The 21,786-nt window shown below is 47.5% G+C and overlaps 1 protein-coding gene across 1 annotated transcript in view; it reads right to left on the bottom strand.

The window, feature by feature from the left end:
• The window catches only part of LOC133111384 (NT-3 growth factor receptor-like), a 226,899-nt gene that overhangs the window by 104,623 nt on the left and 100,490 nt on the right, over positions 1-21,786 (bottom strand). Inside the window, exons 7-11 of the mRNA XM_061221694.1 lie at positions 14,561-14,715; positions 13,047-13,189; positions 12,595-12,736; positions 6,129-6,431; positions 4,227-4,282 (exon numbers count right to left, since the gene is read on the bottom strand). Of these exons, the coding sequence (XP_061077678.1) occupies positions 4,227-4,282; positions 6,129-6,431; positions 12,595-12,736; positions 13,047-13,189; positions 14,561-14,715 (799 nt within the window). The remainder of the gene's footprint in view (positions 1-4,226; positions 4,283-6,128; positions 6,432-12,594; positions 12,737-13,046; positions 13,190-14,560; positions 14,716-21,786) is intronic.

Genomic DNA, 21,786 nt, shown 5'->3' with positions numbered 1-21,786 from the left:
GAAAACAGATCGTTATTTGACCAAGGCCTGGAGAATTTTGGCCTGAACATGGGTGTGAACAGATTGCTATCTGACAAAGGTCCGGAGAATTTTGCTCTGAAATTGTGTGAAAACAGATTAATGACTAATATATTGATTAACGACTTTACTTAATATCTGAATAATTACAGCCCCAATAATAAAACATGTAGCAACAGTGCCGCCCATAAGTATTTGGACAGTGGGACAACTTTCTTTTCCTGCTCTGAGCATGGGTGAAAACAGATTGTTATTTAACCAAAGTCTGGAGAACTTTGCTCTGGACATGGGCGAGAACAGATTGTTATTTGACCGATGTTTGGACCAGGGCTACCACTAGACACCCTCAGATGGCCAGACGGCCCCAGGTCTGAACACCCATGGGGTGGCCTGTAGCGTAGTGGTTAAGGTAAATGACTGGGACATGCAAGGTCAGTGGTTCTGATCCCGGTGTAGCCACAATAAGTTCCGCACAGCAGTTGGGTCCTTGAGCAAGGCCCTTAACCCCGCATTGCTCCAGGGGAGGATTGTCTCCTGCTTAGTCTAATCAACTGTACGTCACTCTGGATAAGAGCGTCTGCCAAATGCCAGTAATGTAATGTAATGTAACAATAAAATGGCGCACGGAGCATTCCACAGAGGGACGGCGTGGAGGAGCCGAGAGAAAGGACCAGTGAGCAGAGGGGAAGGATGGGCCTCCCCGTTCGCCCAGGGAGAGTCGCTGGGGTGGGACGCGGTATTAAAAGGGGCTTTAATTAGAGCCTAACTGGGTGCACTGTGCCAAGCAAATGTAAACAGGCTGACTGGGCTTGAGCGTGCGTGACTGCCACTCTCTAAAGGTGCTGACTTAGCCTCTGCTGGCTTTTAGTGACAAAGTGAACATCGGGCCTCCGGTTATAAGCCTGCTTTTTACACCAAACGGATGGCTTTGCATCTGCCATCACCGGCTGTTCAAACACAGAGTCTGGGCTTTCAATCCCATGTAGCGCTCTGCTGTAGTAAATATATTGAATTACAGTAAGTAAGGGGGTAATAAGAGCCATAGGTAGATAAAAAATAATTGAGATAATACACTCAGTGAGCACTTTACTAGGTATTTATTAGACTTATTTTGTAGACTTATTGGTTTTCTGCTGCTGCAGCCAATCCACTTAGAGGTTTTGATGCGTTGTGTGTTCAGAGATGCTCTTCTGCATACCACTGTTGTAATGTTTGGTTTTTGCGTTACTGTCACCTTCTGGTCAGCTTTGATCAGTCTGGCCCTTCTCCTCTGACCTCTCTCATTAACAACACGTTTTTGTGGGCAGAACTGCTGCTCACTGGATGTTTTTTTGTTTTTCACATCATTCTCTGCAAACTCTAGAGACCATTGTGCGTGAAAATCCCAGAAGATAAGCAGTTTCTGAGATACTCAAACCACCCTGTCTGGCACCAAAAATTGTTTTGAAAAACAGCTGAACCTCTTGTCCATGCTTTTATAATTTAGTTGCTGCTACATGATTGGTTAATTATATATTTACATTAACAAGCTACCAAATAAAGTGCTAACTGAGTGTAATTAGAAGTAATTAACCAATTTATGTTGTCATTTTATTCAACATTGTTTATCTCATGTTTGCTCATAGTAAACATTTAAATTCCAACACTACAAAAATGTTTCCGATGATCACTGCTTTCTTCTGCATTTGAGAAGCAACCAAATAAAAGCTGTGCATTTTTTGGTCAGCCTACCACCCATAGTGGGCCAATGCTTGGGCAGATGCTGAAGGGAAAGTGTAAATCTGTCTCAGTGACTTTTCATCCTGTTTGCGGATTGACCAAATAGTTGAAGCCATGTCAAAATTGGCAATATGCATTTATAATGCAGTATGCCTGTTCACCAAGTAATGAAAAATATCATTAGTAATGAGATTGAACCAATACTATTATGCAGCCAATTGCCTGTTTATGGTAATGTTTAAAGCAATTTGTAATATAAATATACACTACCTTTCAAAGGTTTGGGGTCACCTTGACTTTTTCTGCTCTTTATTTTATTTTCTCTGTTTGTAATCAAACAATTCACACGTGGTCAAAGCACAGACTCAGAGCTTTTATTAAAGGGTATTTTATACAGCATGTAGTAACTACAGCATCGAGGCGACATGGCTCAGGCAGTAAGAGCAGTCGTCTGGCAGTCGGAGGGTTGCCGGTTCGATTCCCCGCCCGGGCTGTGTCGAAGTGTGCCTGAGCAAGACACCTAACCCCCAAATGCTCCTGACGAGCTGGTCGGTGCCTTGCATGGCAGCCAACCGCCGTCGGTGTGTGAGTGTGTGTATGAATGGGTGAATGAGAAGCATCAATTGTACAGCGCTTTGGATAAAGGCGCTATATAAATGCCAACCATTTACAGCACTTTTTCCATGCAGTCCCCTATTTTCAATGTTAGAAATAACATAATGTCAAAAGAGCCATGTTTTGTATTTGGTTGCATATCCTTTACTTCCTGATGTCTGTGACCAATATGATGTCTGGATCTTATTTTCAGATTGTTCTACAAGCAAAAGATTATTCAGCTAATGCACATATAGATTAACAACTCTGATTAATATGTTAATCATTACAGCCCTAATTATAAAATATCTCGCTACGGTGCAGCCCGTAACTGTTAGGACAATTTCTGTTCTTTTTGCTGCAGCGCACTGAATTCAAATTAAACTACGAATATGAAAGGTTAAAGTGCAGTCTGTCAACTCTACTTTGAGGGTAATTAGTCATATCGGGTGATCTGTGTAGGAATTACATTCCTTTTTATATATAGTCCCACTCATTTTAAGGGAACAAAAGTCATTGAACAGTTGGCCTGTCAGTGCATCTGATTAATCATGTGTACTCAATCGCTTCCTTGGTGCAGGTAAATTAAAGCTTTCAGTATCTAGTCTTGATTGTAGGCTTTTAAAGTCTATTATTGACACAAGGACCTGAGACAGTCAACGACAGTCATTGGAAAGCAATTATGAGGCTGAGAAATGGAGAAAACTGTCATTGGCCAAACAAAAATAAATAGTTTGGAACTGTTTGGACCCAGCAATTCATTTTTCTGCCCTGCTGGGCAGAAAAGTCTCTGGTAATCTCAAGAGCCATACATTCTATTATGCTTAAACCTATAATCGAGGTGGAACTCAATAAAAATAAATAATAATGTATTAGAAAATATTTTCATTGAAGACACTTGTGTAATGTGAAAACAAAATGAATACACTTTTTTTCTGCAGGGAGTATATATCGATATTTAACATATATCGAGCCATATAATTGTATACTAAGCAAACGGAGCAAACAGAGTAATGTCCGTTGCCCTGGATATGGTTTCTAGCACTCTATTATCTTGCTATAAAGGCTGAATGCTTGCTTATACAGATGTGAATATAATTGGATGTGCTGTTGCTCTGGCGTTTTAAAGTCTGCCAATATTTTTGGGCAGTCCCAAGAGAAGCAAGCAAGCGCAAGAAGTGCAGACTGGATCGACAACTTGTCAAATCTCCACATCCAAAAGCATTTTAAATGGCGCAGCAGACGGAAAACCTTTGGCCGGTTCGACAGCGCGCGAGGGCGGGCGCGGGTTTGGGCTCGAGCCCGGCGTAAACCGGACCCCTGCAGGGGACTGCGGTAGACGGGAGGGGAGGGTGTCTGAATTTCGAGTTTTGAGAGAACTGAGACAAAGGAAGGGAGTGTGTTTGAGTTTTTCGGGTGAACGTCAGCGGAAGGAGACGCGGCCTTTATCTCGCCGTGACAGTGATGCTTGCCTCCACCTTTCACAAAGACATCTTCCCCATAAACCAGCGCGGAGCGCTCTTATTTTCAGCACAAAGCCCCTTTCTCAAATGGCTGCCGAGAAGCAATCAGTCAGCCTCGCTCTCTCCCACCTGAAGACCGGGAAATAAACTTAGTCTATTCGATTACGGCACAAAGCTAAGAGAAATTACATTTTTTTAAGAAGCTGTAAATCACGGCGCCCGGTATGAGGGGAAACGGCAGACGGCAGGAGAGAGAGAGGGAGGGAGAGAGAGAGAGAGAGAGAGAGAGAGAGAAATAAAGGCAAAGCAAGCTAAAGGAACTGGAGATTAGACCCTTTTCCCTTTCCCGGGAACATGTTGTTCGAGAATGCAGTCAATTAGGTGTGAAAGGTGCAATGTACTGTTCCAAACAGCCCTGTACTGTACACTCACCCCAAACGTGTCCTCGTCCGACTGGTGAGTCCCGCTAAGAGGAGGAGTGGGTGACTCTGTGAGAGGGAGAGAGGGAAAGAGAGAATGAGGGAGAGAAAGAGAGTGTGAGAATGTGTGTGAGAAAGAGAGAGAGTGCACGTGAGAGAAAGGGGGAGAGTGTGTGAGAAAGAGAGCAAGAGAGTATGTGCGTGCATGTGTGTGTGTGAGTGTGTGTGTGTGTGTGTGTGAGAAAAAGAGACAGTGTGTGAGAGAGAGCATACGTGTGTGTGAGAGTGCGTTTGAGAGAGACAGCGTGTGTGCGACACGGAGAGAGCGAGGGAGAGAGTAAGTATGTGTATGTGTGTGTGTGTGTGCGTGTGAGAGAGACAGAGAAATAGACAGTGTGAGAGAGAGAGAGATAGAGTATGTGTGTGTGTGAGAGAGAGGGAGAGAGGGAGAAGAGGAGGGCAGATATTAGCATTCTCGTTCAGCACACACAGACCCACAGTCTGCCCTTCAGGTATGGGCTGCGTCTGCCAGTCCACGCTCAAGCCAATTCCGGGTGAATCATTTTCTCTTAAACATTCATTTCACAAAACTAAATACGGGCAACCGTGAGCAGCAAGGACAAAGCAAGAGCAATTCTGAATGTTTAAAATGTAATGTTTTGTCATATCTCACGTGGCTCACTCTGAATTCACTTATTGTTTATTTATGGTAAACGTAAGCTACCCGTCATGGCAATACAAGGACAAAGCCTGCGCTCCTATTCTCCTCCAGGAAATGGCTGATATGACAAGTGACAGAGGCAGGAAATGGAGGCTTTTCACAGGTAATAATATAGGTAGTTTAAATACAGTTCATACACACCCATTTGAATTCTTTATTCAGGTCCACATTTATAGAATACATTATAAGGGCCAAAATATATTTCAGTTGCATTCTGATGTCCTTCACTTCAGTAGCAGAAAGATATCTTGCAAAGTAGCAGGAGTAGAGATCTAACAATCAACATACAGAATAACCAATTGCATCCCAATGCTCCGGCAAGAGACATTATGGGTACAGGAAACATCACACACAGACACACACACACACACATAGACACACACGGACACACACACAGACACACACATGGACACACATACACACACAACACATACACACACGCACACGTCGAGCACATCATTCTCCTCAGCAGTCATGACGTGGGACTGAGGTGAGCAGCGCAGTGATTTTGCACTTGATCAGAGGGTAATTGTGCCGCAGTCAACAGGGCCGCTCCGGATGAAGTGCCCTACCGTTGGCATGGTGATGGAGCGAGGCGAATCACCCCTCTGCAGCGCACCGTGACCTTCCAATCCCAGCCCAGCACACACTACCCCCCCCCCCCGCCCCCCCCACACACACACACCTCCAGGGACCAGCACAGATGCCTCACAAATGTCCCGTCAACTTTCAACCTATATGCTTATACATATTCATTTTCATGCATGTCCAATAAAAGGAATTGGATAATGCTGTATAATGCAGTTATTCATATGTTATCCAATATTTATAACTGCTCTATAATTGTCCAAGTGCGCATTATTCTAGCTGCCAAAGTCATAAATAATGCCAAGTAATACAATTCCTCTGTCATATTTACTCAGTATTGGTGTTGATATCACGCTGGACAGTGATATCTGCAGGCTGTATGGGCCAAACCTGGGTAAAATACATACACAATTGTTTTGGAATCAAATACCTTTCTGCACTTGCTTGATCTCGCCTGGTACAATTTAGCCAACCAAGAGGATCAGAAAGCACACAGTGAAAGCATGTCATACAATCCAATACACCAGACAAGCTCAGTAAAGCGTATTAAAATATTTGAATCCAAAACAATTACGGATTGGACCCGGTTGTGGTCTGGGAGCGTACCGTCTTCGTCGAAGGGGGCGTGCAGGAAGTGCCCGTACACGCTCCGAGTGGTGGTGCCGAGGGAGTTGCTGGCCACCAGGGTGTAGTTGCCGTTGTTGTGGTGTGTGGGGTTGGCAAAGGTCAGGCAGCCCTCTATCAGGTCCTGGTAGACGTCCATTTCGGCTCGGACGAACTCGCCCTGCGGGAGATCTTTGCCCTTGTAGATCCAGCGCAGGGTGGGGACGGGGTACCCCCAAACGGTGAACTCCATGCAGGTGTCGTGGCGCCTCTTCGGCTCTTCCAGCTTCAGAATGGTGGGAGGGACTGGGGTGGGGGGGGATAGAGGGGTCAAAGGTCAATAAAACAGGTTAAATCCAATCACGCCTTACAAAGGCAGTCCTTCGAAAGGGCTGGATGTCTGGGAAGAGAGAGGTCAAAGGTCGACAAAAATACTAAAACCAATCGCTCTATACGAGGGCTGTGCATGGGAGGGACTGAGCGGTGTGGGGGGGAGAGAGGTGAAAGGTCGACAAAAGGACTAAACCCAATCATGTTTAATGAGGGCTGTGCCTTTAAATGAGTACTTCTCAGTCGTGTCTCGCCCCTGAAATGCGCACTAGGCTGCAGGCACTCTCATGAAATCCAGCAAATTCCATTAAATTCACCCGGTAAAGCTTCCCGCTACAGAGACTTGGTTTTGTTTATTTCAAATACAGACGGGGTCTCTATAGCAACCAGCCGGTTTGTGCGCCAATTAACATTCAGAGCAGATATTGATGAAATAGACTGCAGGATGCATTTCGCCTGTTCACACATCCCCACATATTAATGTCATATTTTCTGCTAATTAGAATTTAATGAAGCCTTTATGCAAATGGCATGAGGACCGCCTAAACGCTCCTCTCCTTCGTTTGGAATGCACTTAAAACACTTCCTGCTTAAGTTTCACAGGCTGACTCATGTCCACATTCACAGATAGAGGCAGATAAGAGACCTAGCACCATAGCACCCTATCGTGTAGGCATTTACACGCTTCCGGAAAGTTCTGGCATTGTATGTATCGCGTGTTATTGTTCATATCGTCTTGTTGTATTGTATGTGAATTCACTTTGGCAATACCGTGCTGATGTGTGGTTGTGTGACAGCTCATTCCAATTTGAATTTGAGAGGTAGAGAGAGGGAAAGAGGGAGAGAAAGAGAGAGTGAATAAAGGAGTGCAAGGCAGGGAGAGTCACAGACATTAATTGAGGTTAAGGGAAATAATAGGCAGAAATGCGAAGAAACAGAAGCAAGAATAGAAGGATGGACAGGGAGGAAAATAGAGAAGGGTGGATAGTGAGAATGTAGAGGAGGCATATAACAGAAACTGAAATAAACAGGCAGGAAGAGGTAGAGGAAGAGAGAGAAAGAGAGAGGCAGACAGGTTTCCTGCTGAATCTGCACAAATCCCCTACCGAGGTGCATACATTTCAGAGACAACGGTACATATTGGAAACGAGGTCACTGCATCGCTGCGTATGGAGCCTATTGGAAAAGACGGGACCGAAGTCGCACCACCGCACAGGTATTGGAAATGAAGGCAATTGTGTTACATCACTGGCAATGCATTTCAAATGATGCCGCTGGTGTTACTTCACTCACTGCATGTGTACTGTACATGGTGGCACTGACGTTAGACCACAGACTACGAACTGGAACTGACAGCAATGAGTTTGCACCACTTCTAATGTATTTGAAATGAGTTAGGTGATGTCATGTCACTGCAAACATACTCAAGTTGATGGCGATGATGTTACATTACTTCACTGCATATGTATTGGAAATGACAGAGATTGCCAGACAGAAAACACAGCCTCTGCAAAGTAGGGTGAGAGTGTTAAACTCTGGTAGAAGAGTACTTACTGGTAGATTCTTCATTGCTCAGCTTACAAATGTGGTCAGAAAATCTGATTGTGTTTGCACAAAGAAAAATACAAAGATAACAAATACACCAAAATAAATTAATACGGACTGCTACTGTCATACTGCGTGTGTGTGTGTGCGTGTCTGCCTGTGTGGGGCATGGTATAAGGTTACTGCGTGACATTCTACTAGTGAAAAAGATATGGAACATTCAAATTTGTCCTAAGCCTCACAACACATCCATCATTTTACCTGAGCACTAACACTTACTGCAGTCCAAACTGTAACCCTAACCCAAAACTACCATGGGGAGAACATACTCCACACAGAGAGGCCCCTGCTGACCGGGATTTGAACCCAGGACCTGCTTGCTGTGAGACTGCAGTGCTACCCACTGCACCATCCGTGCCACCTTTAATTAGAACCCTACAACCTAAAACAGAACCATTTGGTTTCATTAAGCACGGCTGTTTTAAGAAAGTCACAAGATTGAAAAATACAATCAACCATTTATACATGGTTCTGTAATTCTTTTGGCCTAAATAAATGCCGGTTTTGCATTTAATGCTATAGGAGAATTCATTTAAAAGCACTTGAGTCTAATGTTTGAGAGTTTTCCATGTGATTAAAAATATATTTTATATCCCTTTAAAGCAATTGCCTTGATGAAGATTATCAGCACAAACACAGTTATGCTACCATCTTCAAGCTAAATCGGACTTGCATTATAACACACTGCAGTTTATTCTAGGCCAGGGGTGCACAATAAAAGCCAATACATTTCAGGATTTTGTGCCAACTTCAGCACTTAATTATTTAATTAGCTCAATCATACTTTGATGTGACATTAACATGGGCAGCAGCTCCGGACATGTTTTATCGTTTTGTCTTCCATGAGTGCAGGACACACGAGATACACACAACTGTTGCTAAAAGTTTTCCAATCTGAGGCCCCAATTTCCAAGATGTAAGATAAGCCTGTCTATTTTGATATCTTGCTGTCCCAGAATAGCCAAATAAAACCTCTGTCGAACAATGTCCATCGCCTAAAACAGGGGTGCAGAACTCCATACTGCCGACTGGTTTTTGTTCCGACCAATTGCCTTGTTTTATTTGCGGTCAGCTCTATGAATTAGCCTGGTAAAATCATTATGATGCACTTGCAGTCTGCAGCTGTAGCCGGTACTCATACACATGTCAGATAAGATATGATTGAGTCAATTCAATAATTAAGACCAGAAGTTGCCACAAAATCCTGAAATCGGATCAGCCCTTGTTGTGCACCCCTGGCCTAAAACAATAGTCCTTGACAAATATGGCCTCAGAAAAGTAAATACATTCAAAAGAAGGTGGCACCAAGGAAAAGGCGGAAAGAGTATTGTGGATGGCCTACTACCAAAGCCTGATAATGGCTGGAAGGAACACAGAGAGCTGTTGGGGCGCTAATTCAATTTATTCCCATCCCAGTGTGAAGTAAAGCCAGAGAAAATACTCTGCAAAGTCTTTAAGCGGGTCTGCTGCTGTAAAAATGGCTCCAGCCACAGAAAACAAAGAGCACTCAAGTAATTGCGAGAGCAAATCAGCGGGTCACGGTAAAAGGGAGAAAATAATAAAATGGCCGACCCCCTTACCGCAAACACTCATGTTAGTCTGTGATGAAGCCACCCCTGTTTCTACCTCACCCAGAGAGCCTTTGGTGCTTGTCCTCCCTCCACCACTTTGATAAGATCTGTACCGTTCAGGACCGCCTTTCATACGTGCCACTTCAAAGGCCGCTCCCTCTCCATCTAGCGAAAGCACATCAGCAAATCAAAGACTTTGAATTCTCCGTTCCGAGTGGCGTCGGGTCATCTGAGCCTTCCTTTGTGCGAGTGCTCTCAATGGAACGGCACCTGATAAAGGAGGGACGTTTAACCATCTCCGCCTTAAAGACATACCGCGTGAAAATGTCGAGGACACTCGGTAATTGAACACTGTAAACACCATAACAACAACAAAAAAAAAAAAAGTCAATCACAACAAGTCTCACATTTGGACTTCAAATCTTCTCTCCATTACTTTTTTGCTAAATAAGACATAATATTGCCAATGAGGTGAGACAATTTGGCTTATTTCCAGATTTGCCAATGGGGAAATAAATCTTTGCTTGTGAAGCAAACAATAAGTTATAAGAAGCTAATATTTTCTACACGAGCAAAGAGAATACGATTTTAAATCTTAAAATGTTTTTTTTGCAGTGAACCAGACTGCAGGCAATCATGCGTCACTTCATGTTCTCAAATTGCAAAAGAAGTAGATTTCTGGCATTGAGGTGTCTGTGCACCCAATGTCGACGCCTTTTTCTCTCTGTTATTTATAAAAGCCAAGGTTCCACCTTCAGCGAATGAATTTATTATGCAAGCTTGACCATGGAAGCATAAAGGACTGCCGTTGAGCTACAGCCGCACCGCAGATGACGGCAGTCAGGCAGGAGGTGACAACGGCAAATCACGTAACTGCTACAGAGACTGCCGAAAGCAGTCACGACAACAGTCGCGCCCCCGACAGCCAAAAAAAAAACCCCCCGTCGCCGGCTGTAGTCACACCGGAGACAGCGGTAACCGCCCGCCGCAGTCGTGCCCGAGACGACAACAGCGAGTGGGCACGCGACGTTCTCCGCGGACGCCGCGGTTGAGGACCTTTTCCGGAAGCGTGTAATTGGCCCCCTGTTTTTATCCCCTCGCTGACCCGGGCTAACAGGTGCAGCTGGCGCTAGCGCCCTGCGGAATTTCCAGAGAAAAGGGGGCGGCAGCTGGAAGCGTACGTAATTACGGAGACGGTCGGGAACCCCGAGGAGCGAGCGCCGGCGAACAAACATCCCTCTCGGCGGGGCCAGCGGGACGCATAAACAGGGGAATCGGGATCTGGCATCCGCCTTACCTTGGACGAGGTTCCAACTCCCCCCCCGCCCCCCCCCCCTCCTGTCTGCCAGCCGGGAGCCAGATATTAGATAAATCTGAACAAACCTTCGCTGAGTCACCGGGCGAGTCATCCAAGGGATCAAATACGGCAAAAAAGCCACTCTGAAAAGAGCCATTGCGTATCAGCAATCGCCACTCTGCCAATATCTAAGCGCCATAGACACCTGAAGCACGGCAGGAGACCAGAGGGCTAACAGCCTGGTGTTTTCATGACCTCTGCATGGGTTAATGATGAAACGGGAAATGAATAAAACGAAGGGGAAAAAAAAGAGGTTATTAGATACGCATTACGGATGAGGCAGTCAAATCACCCCTCGCCAGTGGGCAGAAGGAGATCACTTCCTGGCAAGTTGCGATTGCAGTGCAGGGGACGGCGGCATTAAGATGGCGGCACTAAGATGGCGGCACTAAGATGGCAGCATTAAGATGGCAGCATTAAGATGGCGGCACTAAGATGGCGGCACTAAGATGGCAGCATTAAGATGGCAGCATTAAGATGGCAGCACTAAGATGGCGGCACTAAGATGGCAGCATTAAGATGGCGGCACTAAGATGGCGGCACTAAGATGGCGGCACTAAGATGGCGGCACTAAGATGGCGGCATTAAGATGGCGGCACTAAGATGGCGGCACTAAGATGGCAGCACTAAGATGGCGGCATTAAGATGGCGGCACTAAGATGGCAGCATTAAGATGGCGGCATTAAGATGGCGGCACTAAGATGGCAGCATTAAGATGGCGGCATTAGGAGCGGTCCACGGCCCTGCTGACACGCACAGTCATGCGGCTCCCATGAGCGTGGCCCTGCACGAACAGCCCGGGGTAGGTGCGACGCGTTGGTGTGTCAGGGGACTGGTGAACATGCTAGCTTGCACTTTTCTTAGCTCCTCTCTATTCATAGGAGGTGTGAGCTTTCGCACATGCTCAAAGGTGCGCTCCTGCTAATTGAAAAAATAGATTCTGATTTGACACCTCATGGCATATTTTTAAATGTACCAGTACACAGCGCGGAAATAAATGCCTGCACCCTGTGACATATCCCACCCTAAGTAGTGGCAGAGCAAAGGACGTGAAAATGATCTGTCACCGGTTTATATACCGTTTTATACATCAGCACCTGTGGGGAATGAGACACAGTGCAGTCTGTAAGTAATTGAACAGTGGTACATTTTTTGTTCTTTTGTCTCTGTACTCCAGTACATTGAGTTTGAAATGACATGAGGTGGAAGTGCAGAGCTAACTCGGTAATTCTTATTTGCGATACAGGGACTCGTTCTTTGCACTTGTGTTAATTTGTTAGCGACTCAAGATAATTGTTAGTGAACCCTGCAGAAAAAACAGCCTTTGAAAGCTAGGTTTTGAAACAGCTGGCAGCCGGTTGACCAGTTCGGACCAGCTCCACGCTCGACATAGTTTAGCCGGTTGACCGCTTCAGACCAGCTCCACGCGCAACATGGTTTGACTATGCCCCAAAACAGCCGGTAATTTAAAGGTGGTCATAGCTGGATGCTACAGCAGGAAAGTTATGAAGTAGAGCTTAATCTGAAGGCGAGCAGATCATTTGAGGGCTCAGTGTTGTCAGTAGATGTGGGCAGCAGACGCGGGGGCGGAAACAGGTGGACTTACACTGCACGGTCAGGTGGATGGAGGCGTTGCTCATGCCCACCACGTTCTCGGCGATGCAGGTCAGGACGAAGCCGTTGTCCTCCCGGCTCATGTTCACCAGGGTCAGGTTGATGGAGTGCACACTGGGCCAGTCCACGTTGGACTGCAGGGGAAGGGGGAAAGGAGAGATAACGGTCAGAACCTCCCGGATGGAGAGTACCGTGAGGTCACCACCAGACGTGGGTCAAATATGTAACCGTTTCGGATTCAGATACTTTGATGGTTTACCGAGCTTGTCTGGTGTATTGAAATCTATGAAATACTCTCAAAAAGTGCCAACCCTGTCTTCTGGTCCTCTTGGTTGGCTAAACCACACTAAGCAAGATGAATCGAGCACAGAAAAGTATCAGAATCAAAAACAATGACCTATTTGTCCCAGGTCTGGTCAGGGTTCTTGACACATGGACGCTCACCTGGTGAGTGTTGATGGAGTGAAGTCCCCCCACGGTCCAGTCCACCTCCGGGAGGGGCGACCCCGAACCGTTGCAGGCGACCGTGATGTTGGCCCCCTCCACCACGGTCACGTTCCGGTGAGTCACGGTGATCCGCGGGAGGTCTGCGGGGGAGTCAGACGGCGGCTATGACTCTCTGAGCAGGAAGCAGACACTGAGCCTCCAGAAAGGACTTCATCTGAATTCACAGCTTTTACCAGCGCTGTGGAAACGACTACAGTACAGTGCCTTAGTAAAAATACAAAATACATACTAAATTTCAACTGCTGTGATAGATTTCTTATTACATTTCTGCTATATCCATTCTACCTTTACTTTACACCTCGCTGGCCAGCAGAGGATGGGCTCCCATCTCTATAGCCGGGTTCCTCCTGAGATTTCTTCCCATCGGGGAGTTTTCTCTCACCACTGCTTGATGGTTTTTCTCCCCACTGGGGATTTATTTTTGTATCTCATGGGTTTGCTATGTGGTGGTTCAGCCCTGGACCTTTTTATGCAATTCTGTGACTCTGTAAAGCATCTTTGTGACTGCCTTCTGTAAAAAGTGCTATACAAATAAAATGTAATAACAATTGTAAGAAGAATAATTTTATTTTGTTGCCTAGTAACTGTCCCATCTCATACCCATTGGGTCATCAAGTATCAATAGTGCTAAACGTATTAAACATACCAAAAAGAAAAAAGAAAATTCCAAAGCCCAGTAGAAGGTTGAACAGATGACCTCATATCCCTTGAATCACACAATCTCCTTTACAGCCCTCCTGAGAGGCTGTGTTTAAAAGCGACCACCCCGGACGGTGGGTGTAACTGCGACCCAGCGAGCGTTAGTCACAGATGCCCCTGACCCAGCGAGCGTTAGTCACAGACACTCCTGACCCAGCGAGCGTTAGTCACAGACACTCCTGACCCAGCGAGCGTTAGTCACAGACACTCCTGACCCTGCGAGCGTTAGTCACAGACGCTCCTGACCCAGCTAGCATTAGTCACAGACGCTCCTGACCCAGCTAGCATTAGTGAGGGACGCTCCTGACCCAGCTAGCATTAGTCACAGACGCTCCTGACCCAGCTAGCATTAGTCACAGACGCTCCTGACCCAGCTAGCATTAGTGAGGGACGCTCCTGACGCAGCGAGCGTGAGTCACAGACGCCCCTGACCCAGCTAGCGTTAGTCACAGACGCTCCTGACCCAGCTAGCGTTAGTCACAGACGCTCCTGACCCAGTGAGCGTTAGTCACAGACGCTCCTGACCCAGTGAGCGTTAGTCACAGACGCTCCTGACCCAGCTAGCGTTAGTCACAGACGCTCCTGACCCAGTGAGCGTTAGTCACAGACGCCCCTGACCCAGCGAGTGTTAGTCACAGACGCTCCTGAGCCAGTGAGCGTTAGTCACAGACGCCCCTGACCCAGCGAGTGTTAGTCACAGACGCTCCTGACCCAGTGAGCGTGAGTCACAGACGCCCCTGACGCAGCCGTACCGCAGAGGGAGATGTTCATGCTGCGCAGCGGGATGCGGGAGGCACCGCTGTAGCACTGCAGCTGCTGTCTGTGGAGCCCGGCGACTCTCCTCTGCTGCCACAGCTGGATCCAGCGCACGTCACAGCCGCACTCGAACACCACGTCATCCAGCCGCCTGCCGGAGGGGAGGGGGGGAAACGTGAGAGACAGAAGCGGGTTAAGGACAGACCCGTCGGCCGAAGAGCAGTGTGAGCATATGTGTGTGAGGGAGAGTGTGTGTGTGTGTGAGAGAGAGTGAGAGTATGTGTGAGTGGGTGTGTGTGTGTGAGAGAGAGAGTGTGTGTGCTGTGTGTGTGAGAGCGTGAGAGTGCATGTGTGTGTGTGTGTGTGAGAGAGAGTGAGAGTATGTGTGAGTGAGTGTGTGTGTGAGAGAGAGTGTGTGTGTGTGTGGGGGGGGGTTGTGTGTGTGTGTGAGAGAGACTGTATGTGTGTGTGTGTGTGTGAGAGAGTGAGAGTATGTGTGAGTGTGTGTGTGTGTGAGAGCGAGTGAGAGTATGTGTGAGTGGGTGTGTGTGTGTGTGAGAGAGAGTGTGTGTGTGGGGGGGCTGTGTGTGAGAGAGAGTGTGTGTGGTGTGTGTGTGAGAGAGAGAGTGAGAGTATGTGTGAGTGGGTGTGTGTGTGTGAGAGAGAGAGAGTGTGTGTGTGGGGGGGCTGTGTGTGAGAGAGAGTGTGTGTGGTGTGTGTGTGAGAGAGAGAGTGAGAGTATGTGTGAGTGCATGTGTGTGAGAGAGAGTGAGAGTATGTGTGAGTGTGTGTGTGTGTGAGAGAGAGAGAGAGAGAGAGAGAGAGTGTGTGTGGGGGCTGTGTGTGAGAGAGAGAGTGTGTGTGTGGGGGCTGTGTGTGAGAGAGTGTGTGGGTGTGTGTGGGGGCTGTGTGTGACAGAGAGAGAGTGTGTGTGTGTGTGTGGGTGCGTGTGTGTGACGGTGGGGGAACGTGAGAGGAGTGTGGAGCAGCTGGGTCGTGCCCGGCCGTAGAAGTGGGTGAAGGACGATGCCGTCGGGCCGAAGCGCAGGGCTGACATTCATCAGCGCTCACCTGGGGCTGTGTGTGTGTGTGTGTTTGTGTGTGAGAGACAGCGTGGTGTGTGTGAGTGTGTGTGTGTTTGTGTGTGAGAGACAGCGTGGTGTGTGTGAGTGTGTGTGTGTTTGTGTGTGAGAGAGTGAGTGGGTGTGTGAGAGACTGAGAGTGTGTGTGAGTGTGTGTGAGTGTGTGTGTGAGAGAGTGAGTGGGTGTGTGAGAGACTGAGAGTCTGTGTGAGTGTGTGTGTGTTTGTGTGTGAGAGACTGAGAGTGTGTGTGAGTATGTGTGTGTTTGTGTGTGAGAGACTGAGAGTCTGTGTGAGTGTGTGTGAGTGTGTGTGTGTGTTAGTGTGTGAGAGACTGAGAGTCTGTGTGAGTGTGTGTGTGTTTGTGTGTGTTTGTGGTGTTTGTGTGTGAGACAGCATGGTGTGTGATAGATTGAGAGTGTGTGTGTGTGTGTGTGTGTGTGTGTGTGTGTTTGTGTGTGAGAGACAGCGTGGTGTATGAGACACTGAGAGTGTGTGTGTGTGTGCATGTGAGAGAGTGTGTGGGTGTGTGAAAGAGAATGCCACACACTGTCTTTGTTACTGCGGAGGAGGTTCGCTTCACTGAGCACAGAGTTGGCCGAAAGCTATGCTGTAGCTTAATGCTCGATGGTATACCAAGCTAATATAACATACATGTTGCAAACAGCATTGTAAACATGGCTTACAATTCACAATAGAGTTTTCCACAGTGCGTTCGGGAGATGACAAACTGCGGGTGACAGGATCCAGCAACGCGTGGGTTAACACATTAGGGATGATGAGCGGACACGGCGGAGAACAAGATTCACGTGCAGAGGGCCAGGCCCGACTAATCGATGGTGATTGATCTCGGTAAAATGCAGAGACGGACTTTTCTGTCCTTGCGAGAACAAACTGCCTGGCGGCGAAGGTCCTTCAAGGAAAAGCAGCGGCTAAAATATGAGGCGGAGGAAAAAGGAATCGGTCACGGGGATTATCCGGCCCGTTCGCCTGGCTGCAGCGGCGGAGCCTGATGAAGTCATTCTCCGGCTCCCTGACCGACCGCTCCGCTGACACCGGCCACGCACGGCCGCGGAGTGAGAGACGTCCTGGGACAGTTTTGTGCTTCTACTTGTTCTCGATATTGATCTGATGACAAGCTGAAGGGCAGTGTAAGGGATTGCAGGGGGTTGACAGACATACTGCGGAGGTCTCTCTCTTTCTCTCTCTCCCACACCCCCCCTACCTCTCTCTCTCTCTTTCTTTCCCTCGGTCTCTCTCTCTCCCTGTCTCTACCCCCCCCGATCTCTGTCCCTTGTTCTCTCTCTCGCTCCGTCTCTCTGTCTCTCCCCCCCGTTCTCTCTCTCCAGCCCTCCCTTCACCATCTCTCCACCCCGTTCTCTCTGTCGCGCTCTCTTTCCGTGTCACCCAGCCTCTCTCTCCCCCTCTTCAGCATCTCTACCCCCACTCTATCCCTCTCCCTCACAACCCAACCCCCCCACACTCTCCCTCTCTCCCTCTCCCTTTCCCCCACCCCCCCACACTCTCCCTCTATCCCTCACCCCACACTCTGCCTCTCTCTATCCACGTCGGCTTTAAATAGCAGGCCGTAGTAATGGGGCGTTATGTAATAAATAGAGCAGGATGAGAGAGAGACAGAGAGAGAGAGAGACAGACAGACAGAGAGAGAGAGACAGAGAGAGAGAGAGAGAGAGAGAGAGAGAGAGAGTGCGGGGCGTGAGTTTTAGGCCCACAATGCAACACCTTCGTTGGTCAGCTGCAGAGATGGATTAAGCTCTGCTGGGCCAGTGATGGAGGAGTTTTGGCCATTGTGGCAGTGATGGAGTACGGTGTCTTTGAAGGTGGTTGGCCCCTGCTTAGTCTAATGAACTATAAGTCGCTTTGGATAAAAGCGTCAGGTAAATTACTACTGTAATGCAATGTAATACAACAACAAAAATGCCGGTAAAAGAATGGTGGCGGGGTGCTGGGTGGCTCACTCAGGTAAGGCACCACAGTGGGGTGTACGGATGATGGCGACTGGGTATTTCACATTGGGAGAAAAGGCGGGAAACTACAAAAAAAACTACAAAAAACTACAAAAAAACTCTCCCTTTCCCCGTTGCATCAGCTTACATCAGTTTCATCCCTCTTTCATTGTCTCCCTCACGCTGCACGTCTCCCCTTTTATAGCACAGCTCCAGGACCACAAAGAGGGCAGTTTCCCCCCCCCTTCATTAAGCCGGCGTCGAGAAAATACGACGTACATCTCGGAACGGACCTTAGGGGTCTTGTCTTCTACTTGGGTCAGGCACTCACCCAGTCAATAGCCTTTCCAGAGGCTGATTTACAAAGGTCATTTGGTCCAACTAAGCACTTTGTGCACATTGACCACTGCATTGACCTGGAAGGTTTGTCTGGGGACTGACCGCTTTTATTGAGCCGGGGGTGGAGTATTGAAGGGTGGGGTATTGAAGACAGAATTGAAGACTCACAAGAACATTTGGTCTGGGACGGAAAGACCCAGCTAAAATACTTCATGAATTTGAGAAGAAACAGAAACATGGCAGACTAAAAATCAGACACCAGATTGAAACCTCCTCCATCCTATTCCATCCAACTAGTCAACCCACAAGCATCCCAATCTAGTTAACTCTGGTTTGATGGTATTTAATGTTTCTCTGTATGTTTGCCCAAACTAGGTTTTGAAAACCGCTGATAGCTGTTGACCAGTGGAAACCAGCCAGTCACTCAACATGGTTTGTCCAGCATAGGCTACTGTATGTTTTGAAAAAGCTGGAACACTAGTCATTTCAAGCCAGTCATAGCTGGATTTTACAGCAGGGTGACCATTTGCATTAGCGTTCTAGGTTAGCATACATTAGACCGAGTGAGCCACAGTCTAGCATTGTTACTCAGATAGACACTGTGAAAGCATTTATGTTCTCCCATGCTGTAAATCCCGCTGGATAAGAGCAGCTGCTAACTGAATGGAAGGCGATGTGGGGGAGAAGAACGCGCATTAGCCGTTCTTATCTGAAATTGCTTGAGCATTTCACGCCTCCAAATGATTGGAAAACATATGAAAACGGCGGCGTTCTGCTGAAGGACAGAACGTGAGGTAATTATGTTACATGTGCGTCTTGAAGGCTTTGATGTACCCAGATCAAAAGGTGCGGGAGGGCTCTGTGGAACATTATGAACGCACGTGTCTGTTCTGGGCAGACACAAATGCAGCCAGAACCACTTTGTTTTGCAACTTTGCCAGGGGAGCCCGGACACAGCCGCCATGTCCAAAACAGCCTTTTAACCACTGTGTCCTCACAATATGTACTGTCTACTAACGATACTGACTACTCACTTTAGTACACGACGAGCTCCCGAATGCAGACCGTGAGTAAGCTGGACGAGAAAATTGTCAAGTCAGCAAAATTCAGTGTATTTAAAATCCCCAGATGATATACATATTTCCACAGTTCACTGAATATATTTGGGAACACACTTTTCAGGACATAAACCATACTTTTTAGGAGGTGCCAGTGAGAGGAGGAGGCAGAGCCATCTTGGGGTCCAACCACAGAAGAGGTGGAGGCCTTTTATTACCAGGGAAAATATCTTACGACACCTCTGCAGTACCATTGGAAAAGAGTAAGGGGGATATGGGCAGTTGGCACTATGTTTAGTAGCCAGTACATATTTTGAGGGCATAGCAGTTAGGAGCCTGTTTAATGAACACACTCTAGAAACACTGGAAATACGCATATCTTCTGGGGATTTTAATTACACTACATTCAGATAGATTTTTTCCTACTTAACTTACCCATTCAGTGTACCCATTTTTTATACTCGACAGAAGGCAAGTAAGCCGTTTCAGACAAGACTACTGCAGAGGGCAGACACACAACGGAAATGCCCTAACATCGCGCTGAAGGCTTGGCACCAAATTCGCGTAATCATAAGAGCGCTGAAAAGCCTAATCAAACCCACGTCGCAGGAGTCAAGGTGGCAATGTTCCCTGTCTGATTCTGTGCACAATACCAAAATCATTCGGCAGGGTCTTGAAACGGAAATCTTTTATTCGGAATCAACGGAAACCGCTCTGTGGCACGTACTGTTCTCAAGGTCTGAACGGGAAACCACGTTTTGCCAAGTCTAGGAGGAAGAAATGCGTAGTTTTTCACTAGAAATAGGTGTTTGGCGCATTTATCAGCATCACAAGGCTGGGTATTTGCTTGTACCTGGCTAGGTGAGTGGAACAAACCGAGCAGTGACGGTTCAAGAGAACCAGGATTTCAAGACCTCACGGTAAACCCAGAGCCGGAGCTGGAGATACCAAACCCAGCCACTTAATCATACAAAAGCACAAAGCTACATTTTCAGCGTAAAACAATATTCGACAGAGTCCATTTTAACTCTAATATAGTGCCTATCGCCCCTGCTGGGCCCATGAACGCCGTCAGAGCTGATTTAACGCGGGGAGTTTTGCTGTGTGCTAAACTGCCGTCCCGTTGAAAGGGCATCTCTTACATCACCCCGTCCCGCAGATGCCGGTCCCCCCCCGGGGGGAAAGAATCGCGTTATTAAGCGAGACCCGCAGAACAGGATCTCACACAGACCTGATTTCACACACCTTTAGCTGTAATAAAACCCAGATGAAGACCGAGACCAATCTTACCGTCTCTCAGGATAAACGGCCAGGGGAAGACAAATAAAGTGATAAATGGCACAGACCTTTGGGAAACAGTTATCTTCGGTTCTGGACGGATCGGCAACCTGCAGGCGTGGGGAGTTGCGTATCTGGGCCGACTTTCTAGTGCCGACATTCGCGGTAAGAGGTAAGTCTGTGTGAAATGCCGACTGCCAGGAGGTGAGGTAAGCCGGTAAGTTGCCTGGCAGTCGGAGGGTTGCCGGTTCGATCGCACCCTGGGTGTGTCGAGGTGTCCCTGAGCAAGACACCTATCCCCCAAATGCTTCTGACAAACAGGTTGGGGCTTTGCATGGCAGCCAACGTGTATAAATGGGTGAATGAGAAGCAGCAATTGCACCACGCTTTGGATAAAGGCGCTATATAAATTCCAACCATTTACCATTTACCTTTTATGATCTGTCGCAGTCGGCGGACGGGGGGGCCGCGGGGCAGGAGGTGCGGGAGCTGTGCGCAGAAGGTGTCGGAGAAGTGGTCTTTGGGGGTCATGGTGATTTTAAGGTGAAAACAGCAGACCCAGTAGCTCACCAGGACCAGGGTTGGAAACCATTGGTCTACACACTCAGAAAAGAAGGTTCTTTGGCCTGTCGCCAAAGGGAAACCTTTTTTTAGTCATTTTCAGAGGTGTGAAGTGTGAAAGCGCCCATAGAAAGATCCTCTTTGCCCAAACTCTTGGACTCCATAGGAATGAAAGGGTTCCTTTAGGAACCATTTTTTCAGAGTGTGTAAAATGACAATTCCATGAGGACCAGACAGGCAGACGGGTACACAAAATGGACCACATGCTAGCAGGACATGACTAGATGGTGTGTTTCGGGCGTTACACGTCTCCTCTCTGTGTCCAGGCTGTTTTCCGGGAATTCAATCCCCCTTCCAGGAGGGTGGTTTTTGACCGGCACCGTTGCTGAGGTCGGCCACGCTCCGAGTAGTCTCTCAGGTATCTCTGTCGGGTCAGAACCACTTCTCTATTTCCAAATATCAAAATAATTAAAATAACTATTTAACTATAGAACAACACAACTATTTAACTATTGAGTAAATATATAAAGTAAATATTGTAGCGAACTAGAACTACAAAGTTGTAGAACTACAAAAAAGTTTCCCCTTCCTATTCCTCATTGTCGCATGATCACAGCACTAAGAACTTTGGCCCGCATACATGCCCATAAATGCAGTGGGACACGCCCACAGGCTCAGTTGGACACGCCCACATGAACAGTGGGACATGCCTACACGCACAGTGGGACACACCCACAGATACAACGCGACACGCCTCAAGGTGACCATACAAGCAAAAGAGCCTGCAGACACTGCGTGCTGGCCCTGTCCAATGGAGAGCCTCACTAAGAAAAGGGGAGGGCGCGGGAGGCAAACAGACAGATCAATCTGAAGCGGCCGGCCATCTGGAAACGCTACTGCGCTGGGGCACATGAGACCAATATCACCTTCCAACAGTC

Source organism: Conger conger, chromosome 15 (assembly GCF_963514075.1).
Source record: "Conger conger chromosome 15, fConCon1.1, whole genome shotgun sequence".
In the NCBI taxonomy this organism is placed as follows: domain Eukaryota; kingdom Metazoa; phylum Chordata; class Actinopteri; order Anguilliformes; family Congridae; genus Conger; species Conger conger.
The sequence above is the reverse complement of the archived record's forward strand: the minus strand, read 5'-3'. Positions and strand labels throughout refer to the sequence as shown.